Genomic DNA, 8,218 nt, shown 5'->3' with positions numbered 1-8,218 from the left:
ACCTCGCATAACATCAACATATGGGTCGGAAGAAGGGTTAATATTGAATAGCGACGGGAAGGTGATTGGCTCGTGTTTCCATTCATCTAATGCCCCTGCTTTTTGTTGTATCCATGAGTGAATCATGTATACGCCACTTTAGCTGTGTTACTTGGGCTTGCTTCCTCATCTTCTAGCTCGTTGGGGGTGAGGAGTGATTAATTTCGTACCTTTAGATAGCGCCATTTGATCAAACCAAAATCGTAATGGTTAGGTAGATTTCGGATTTGAGTGCTTGATTTGTGGAAAATAGTGGATCAAATGTTTTAAATCCAATAATTGTGCAAACTCTAATTTGAAATCTGGATTTCAAGGGCGTAAAACAGTCGATGGGATTAACCTTATTTGATTGGAATCGAATAAGTTAATATCTTAGAGTGGAGATTAACTCCAATATCGACCATAATCTTTATCGGAATTGTATTGTCAGCTGGAGAGATTTAATTGTAATTAATTTGGGAAGAGTAACATTAATGCATCCAGTGTTGTTGAACGAATGATCTTTTTTGTGTATTTATAGGTGTTATGAGGGAATGGTGACGTGGCACATGTCCCTTTCATGGTTGTAACAAACTTTGCTAATCCTAAGGATTGACATGGCACATGTCCCTTTCATGGGAATAATGAGCAGATCTTAATAAAATTTCCTAGATTCATGGGCTGACGTGGCATGCAGCTTGTTTGTATGTTTGTCCCGAGATCAAGTACTCATTATGGGACAGTGCACTTGTTCCGGGATAACGTGCTTACTCTAGGACAACGTGCTTGTTTCGGGATGGTGTCCTTGTGCCGGGCCAGGATACCTAAACCGGGAGGAAGTGGTAGTTCCAAGAGTGTGGTGGATCCATCCAGGTCGTGACGGATAAATACCTTGTTCAATCAAGAAGGTTTTGCTTGATGTTTATTCCATGTATTTCTTCATGGTAGTGTTATGGCCGGGCAACATTGTAGTCGATTTATAAGTATCTTGGTAAAGGTTATCGGGTGCGTGATGTTCACGATCTAGAAGGCCTTTTTATGTGATGATATGGTTCTCGTCTTCTTAATGTCATTGCATCCGACTAGGTAATGTCGGTAACCTGCTCATTCGTTCAGGCTAGAACTTTGTGTAGCGTTCCGGCTAGCCTTTGTCTGGTATGAACCCTCGTAGATGCATGCGTAAGTAACCTTCTGATCAAGCTACTAAGTTGAGGACAGGAAGATGTTATTTGCCCGTGATGGCTCACGCCGGGTACATTCTTGCCAGAATGCTGTTAAAAGTGTGCCCTTCTGAGACGGATCATTATGTGTATCATCGGGATGCCAGAAGGTACGCTTTTGTTTCCTTCTTGGAACATTCAACTTCCGTGAAGGCGGTAGAATTGATGAATGGTTTCTGTGTGTTTGGAAGACTAATTTATGTAGGATGGCCTGCGCGCCCTAGATCTAGCCAATTTGCAGGTAATTTCAAGGCTTCTACGAATAAATCTCTCAGATGCAATTTGTCTGTTAATGGGTCTGGGGCAAATAGTTTAAATATAAATTTGAGCATCCTCTTGGTTGATCATCTTCTGATTGACGAAAAAAAGTACAAGACTTTCTGATCTGTTCTAAAGTTGCAGTGCTTTATATTCACAAGATTGGTGTTTTTGGATGTGTAGTGGAATGCAAGGATGATTTCTGTTTCAACAAGATTTTGGAAAGTGATTTAGATTCGGCCGGTTTTGTGATGATTTCATCCTTTGCTGCTCTTGAATCAGAATATAATCAGTTTGTTTGGGTTGAAATCAGGGGTGTTCTTTTTAAGTTTATTTCGAAACACAGCATTCAGCAAGTGGTGTCTTTATTTGGGGAAGTGCTATATGTTGCTAATTCGTCTAAACTTATTGGCAACACCGGGTCATTTTTCGCGTTTGTTAGATTTAATTATGTTAAACGTATAAATGAGTTAGTCGTTGCTAAGGTATATGGTGAAAAGGGTTCTTCAAAATAGCTTTGGGTTAACGAAGTAAGGTAGTCGGTTGACATTCGGTCGATTATCAATGACGGTTCCTCAAGTAAAATGTTGGCGAATATTAATTGTAATTACACATATGGGACTTATTCGAAGGTGGGCAACTTTGAACCTCTGATCAGTGCTTTGGTGAGGGAAGTACTTCCAGCTGAGACTATCATGGTGGACGATGGTACGGGGTTGGTGGATGCAGTTATGATGGCTTCTGGTTGTTTCGACACTTTTAAGGAGCCGGTCCAAGTGAATAAGGGCAGTGACATGGCGTTCGGGGAGGTGAAAGAGATAGAGATTAAGGAGTCGAATGTCGTTAAGGGTAATGAGACGGGTGTGGCTAAGGACAAAGTGACTTGTGAAGACGTGGGGATTAAGTGTAATTCGTTTTCGATTGACTTGGTTGAACAAAAGCTTGAAAGTTTTAGTGCGGGCCCTTATTAAAAAAAGACGCTTAGCGGGTGTTTCGACACCCTTTGCGAGTGATGAATCTAATTGCGAACTCCTTGATAATTTGGCAAAGGTTGCTACCAGTAATAGTGAGGCTCGGCTATTTTGTATTTGTACGAATGAAAATTGTAAGGGATTTTGTAGGGGATGGAACGTTCACTCTTGCAAATTTCGGGATAACGGGGGAAAGAAGCTTCTATCGAAGGGTAAGTCAATGATGAAAGGTAAGCTTAAGAAAAAAAATTTAAAGGGTGGAGGATTTTGTTTGCATGGCTCTAACGACGAAGATGATACCGAGGGTGCAAAAGTTGATCAAACTTTTTTGAGTGTAAAGGGGAAGCGTATTGGAGGGGGAGCGGCGGGAAAAGAGTTAGAGGGTGGTGGTTTTTTTTGACCAATTTAAGAATGGGGGGTTGAATTCAGATGGGGTTGGAATCAAGTCTACCTTTATGTTTAGGGCGAATGCGGAAGACAACACCAACACTACAGACTTTGGCTCTTGATTAGGATTTTGATTGTTCTTTGTTTGGTTTAGTTCTAGTTTCGATTTATGTTTTTGTTCTCTTTGTATTGTTTAGTCCTCGACAGGGCTCGGTTTAGTTAGCGTCTCAGGTCGTCTTGGTTAGGCTTTTTTTCTTCAATCGTGCCTCATTTTGTGATGGTCCTCCTGTATCCTGGTTTTCTTGTCTCTTTTTGGAGATTAAGATTTATATAGTTTTTGTTCTTTTGCAATAAAAAAAGCTAAAATTTCTTAAAAGCTTCAAAAAACTACGCGCCAAACATAGCCATAGACAAGCAAAAATCTACGATGCAAATTCACTATACTATCCTATTAGCCTTCATCATATAATATAAGTACAATACATAATAATATAATAACATTACATTTATCTTAGGCATGTTTACTATTTATTTCATTAAGTCACAGACAAAGGTGCCAGAATGGATATAGAATGAGTATATGGAGTAATATGGAAATAAATAATCCTATTTACTTATTGTGCTGAACAAATATGCTGAATGATAAAATGACTATTATACCCCAGACAAAATAATTGAAGTATTAGTTGTTTTAAAATGGTAAAAATGATAATGTATAATTTATCAACATATAATATATTGTTTTAAATATAAAAGGATCATTTGAATAAAATTTGATTAATTTCTTTCATAGAATTATCCACTTCCAAACAAATAATATAATTGTGAAGCCACCTGAAGTTACATAGTTAAAACTCAATTGACAATAAAACAATGTTTACAGAAAGTAGTTTAACAATGTTTACAACAAGTGATTACGAGTAATGAACTAAAAATTACTTGCATAGCTTGCATTAATTGTTTTAAAAATATAAGTAAACAACCAAGACCAATCATATATTTCTTACAATTTCATCACGTAAATTTGACATGTATTGCGCACTTTGAGCATCCCCTTGTGATTCGGGTTCGCCTTCCCCACCATCTACATGTTCTTCTACGTCTTCGTCTCCTTCATTCTCTTCATCATTATCGTTGCATTCCATGAAAATCTCATCATGGATATTCCACTTTCTAATAAAATTATGTATCGCAAAACACACAATTACCACATTTCTTTGAACCGGGAATGAATAATGTAACGACCCATCAAAATCGCTGTTGACGCGGTACGTTAATCATTGATTTCACAGTGAGGTTTTGACCTCTATATGATACGTTTTGATAAAATATTGCATTCATTAAAATGCGTGACTTTCTAAACATAGAAAGTCATAATCATGTGGGCGAGTGCTTAGGTATAAGCAAAACCCCAAAATACATAAGTCTTTAATTTACAGGTTGACATCACAGTCCAATTATTTATTACACAACGTAGTTTTATTTAGAATGCAATAAACTTTATACAAATCATAAGAGACTCCATGCAGGCAACAAGCACATCACAGTGGAAGCAGTCTAAGGACCTGAGAATAAAACATGATAAAAAGGTCAACACGAATGTTGGTGAGTTATAGGTTTAATTGCTCGAGTCATAAGTATATAAAGATAGACCACAAGATTTCATCAAAAGTTTATCAATAGATTCTACATAACAGAGCACCCTGGTAACTAAACTTAACGCTATAATGATAATTACCCTATTCGTTTTAATACACGCAAACCAACATGTCATAAACTCAAATAACATACGTCTGTTAAAAGGCAAGCGCTCTAGCTCGGACGGGGATGTCAAGCCATATGGATCCATATACAATTATTCGCGCCCACCAGTCCATATCCTATGTACTGGCAGCTACTAGTTACCAAAGCTAAGGAATTTTCGGTTTAACTCAGTGTAGAATTTAGTATGTACTTGTGTCTTATTGCGTTTAAAATAAATTGCATGTATTCTCAGCCCAAAAATATTTAAAGTATTTAAAAAGGGAGACTATAAACTCACGGTTCAATATTGAGGTTCAATATTGTAGGCAAATTACGTAGATGTAAAGATAGTGGATGACTGTATGGTTGGTCTTGGATTCACGAACAATACCCCGAACAATACCCAATATTTCCTTAGCTTAAAACGGTTTGAAACCCGGATTAAAATACCCTCGAATATACTTTATTATTATTAAACTTAAAATTAAAATTAAATTTATAAATATAAATATAGATTACAGAATAAGAAGAGTGTGATGAGTCGAGCAGAAAACTGGCGTATTTATAGTACTTTTGCATTTCCTGTAGCCCATGCGATCGCATGGGTTTGTAGTGTATTTGCTATGCGATCGCATGGCCGCCTGATCCGCTTTTGTTTGCTAGTTCGTCGATATAAAAATACTGTAGCAAATAGTGTTTACTGTAGCAAATAGTGTTTTACTGTAGCAAAGTCGTTTTCATTATAGCAAATATTGTTTTACTGTAGCAGAGTCGGTTTCACTGTAGCAAATAGTATTTTACTGTAGCAAAGTCGGTTTCACTGTAGCAAATAGTGTTTTACTGTAGCAAAGTCATTTTTACTTGTACATCTTATAATATATATATACATACATATAATTGTTCGTGAATCGTCGAGAGTAGTCAAAGGTAATTGAATATATGAAACAGTTCTAAAATTTTGAGACTCAATCTAACAGACTTTGTTTAACGTGTCAAAATAATAAATCGTATAGAGAATTGGTTTAAATAAGTCGAAATTTTTCGGGTCATCACAAATAAGTAGCCATCTCTCTTAGGTTTGGAAATCTTTCTTTCAAAACTCCGTAAGCACATTTAATGACATTTCTAAGTTGTGCATGTCCATTATTAAATTTTTCTTCGCTAGTTAAAGCACGACAACGTCGAAAATCAGCCAACCAATATCTTATGTTACGATATGGAACTAAAAACCCGCGAGTATTTGCATATGCAACATCACATAGATAATACTTATCTATAATGAAATGAGAGTGTCAATACTTTCAAATAATTAAAAATTATACATTTAAAAAAGATACATACTTGGTGGAGGAATTGAAAAACCGGAAGTGGAATTGTATAAAACTTCATTTAGTACTCTTGAATCATGAGCTATGCCTTCCCATCCAGTCCACACATATGTAAATACCATATTGAAGTCACATATCCCTAAAACATTTTGATAGCATTGACCACCACCTCGCCCTTTATAAGCACTTTGTTGATTAGCAGGAACAATCACATGTACAAGAGTCCTATATAGTGCACCTATTGCTCCCTTAATTAAAGAAGAAAGAACATACAACATGTTAACATACTCTCAACAAGTCTAAATATTACAATAGATAATATATATATCCATGATCAAGTAAAACAATAAAGGAATAATATTAGAGTAGATGGTTACAACATTCCAAATTATCAAAAGACTTCTATATTGTAAATGACTAAATGAGGATGATACGACATGAAAAAACATATCAAAAATACTTCTCTCAAATATCTATGTCGATCGGATGCGTTCGGTCTAACATTAGGTGATGACGACCCCATAGCTTCTCTCGCAAACTGCATCATTCCTTGTAAAACTTCATGAAAACATATATGAATAGTTCGTAACGGGTGTTGAAATCTATATTTAATTTCTCTAAATCCATCATTTTGTCCAAAAATGGTTAGAAATATTGCCATCTTCTCCTCAAACTTACATACCTACTATCCTGCAACCAATTTCTTTCTTTTCAAAGGTTGCATAAAAGAACATATGCATCACGTGAGAGACGCATCAGTTGTTGACATTATGTGTTTGAACCACTTAATAACTCTTGTGTGTACGCATGTCCAGTTAACGCAGAGTTGGTATCTCACGTACCAATATAGAATGATTAAGAGTATAAATTCATCTTCAATGTCCATGTCTAAGTATACAAGTCAATGAAGTACCACATGTGATCAAGTGCAAAAATAACAAATTCATAATAACTACACAAGTGCTAAAATATATTAGCAGAAGTCCACAAATCAGTGAAATTTCAATATGGTTAAAAGGTATAACCACATAGAATTTTGCTACAGAAAGTGCAAATCTATCTATCTATAACTTCTATTATATTGCTAAAATGATGATGTCATAATAAAAAAGACTTATTTAAGTTTAAAAAAATTCATAAATAAAAAGAAAAAAATCTAAGCTAGAAATGATGATGTCATTAATATTAACTAATTAATTTTTAAAAAAAATTAACATTAAATAAACGGAATCTCTTCCCGTATTTGTATTTTGTAACCCTAATAACACTTCTTCTCTAATATTTTCTTCTTTCATAACAACTCTCACAACCCTAAATTTGAACAGAGTGATGCAGTAGTAGCAACGAAGATTTCAAAGACTCATAGAATTCAAGTTTCTAACACTAAAAAGCCATTCCTCTATTACCTCAATCTCGCTAAGGTTAGGGTTTTGTTATGGATTTCCTGGATCTCTACAGATCGAAGAAGAACTAAGTAATCAACCTGAAAGCTTTAGAGAAAGAATCAAGCCTTGAAATTGATTACAAAAGATTGAAGTCACAATTAAGATGAAATTGTTGTTACAATCTAAAGATTACAAGAATAAGAGGAAGAATAGTGTTTTCACACAATACAAATCAATAGCTAATTACATCAATGAACTACTGTAGTACTTATACAACTAGGTTTGTTTATTGTGTTAAGGTCACATGACGTGCGCATGTTATCAACTTTAACCCATGACAATCCACCCTTCTTGAAATGATTCTTGCCCTCAAGAATCTCATTCGAAACGAATTCACATGTGTTTCTGAAACTGCTATGAACCATCTTTTGTTCTTCCAGAGTCGACTTGTTTGTAATTTGATATGAATGCAATAGCCTTGATGTACCAAACAACTTAGTTTGGCCCGTAAGCACAAAGAAGCCATTCCATTTATTTGTGACACCTTGACTTCTTTTTAGGACATGGGGGCTTAAGCCTCCATTGACTATTATATTTGAAATCATGCATACTGCATGTTGACCCTTGAGCAAATCACCACTAGGGACAACAAATATGCCACACTTGAATCTTGTTGGGCACCAACCAACAAACTGATTTGTCTTTTTCGTCTTCATGATTCTAACTATAGTATTCATATATTTAGGAACCACATCGCCTCTATACATCACACGACAAGCCATGTACTTCCCATACATGGGGTCGCATTTGGCCATCATAGAAACAGGCTCAAGAGCATTGTTGGTGATCTCTAGCAAATTTATTAGTAGCATCTTCTTTGCCACTAATGAACTACTCCGCATGAAACA

At 35.7% G+C, this 8,218-nt stretch overlaps 1 protein-coding gene across 1 annotated transcript; it reads right to left on the bottom strand.

Annotated features, from left to right (window-relative positions):
* Positions 1-5,646: 5,646 nt before the first annotated feature.
* LOC139889040 (uncharacterized) lies at positions 5,647-6,203 on the bottom strand. Its single transcript, XM_071872013.1, has 2 exons — positions 5,939-6,203; positions 5,647-5,870 (listed from the first exon to the last, which is right to left on the bottom strand). Exons 1-2 carry the CDS (start codon positions 6,201-6,203, stop codon positions 5,647-5,649), a joined length of 489 nt encoding a protein of 162 aa, XP_071728114.1.
* Positions 6,204-8,218: the final 2,015 nt, after the last annotated feature.

This window comes from Rutidosis leptorrhynchoides, chromosome 2 (assembly GCF_046630445.1).
Source record: "Rutidosis leptorrhynchoides isolate AG116_Rl617_1_P2 chromosome 2, CSIRO_AGI_Rlap_v1, whole genome shotgun sequence".
NCBI classification, from domain to species: Eukaryota; Viridiplantae; Streptophyta; class Magnoliopsida; order Asterales; family Asteraceae; genus Rutidosis; species Rutidosis leptorrhynchoides.
The sequence above is the reverse complement of the archived record's forward strand: the minus strand, read 5'-3'. Positions and strand labels throughout refer to the sequence as shown.

Excerpts from the sequence above, each read along its gene's own strand:
- LOC139889040 (XM_071872013.1), bottom strand. The coding sequence starts at position 6,203 with ATGTTGTATGTTCTTTCTTCTTTAATTAAGGGAGCAATAGGTGCACTA. Across the intron at positions 5,871-5,938 it reads TTTTTCAATTCCTCCACCAA|ATAAGTATTATCTATGTGAT; the intron begins GTATGTATCTTT and ends ATTTCATTATAG.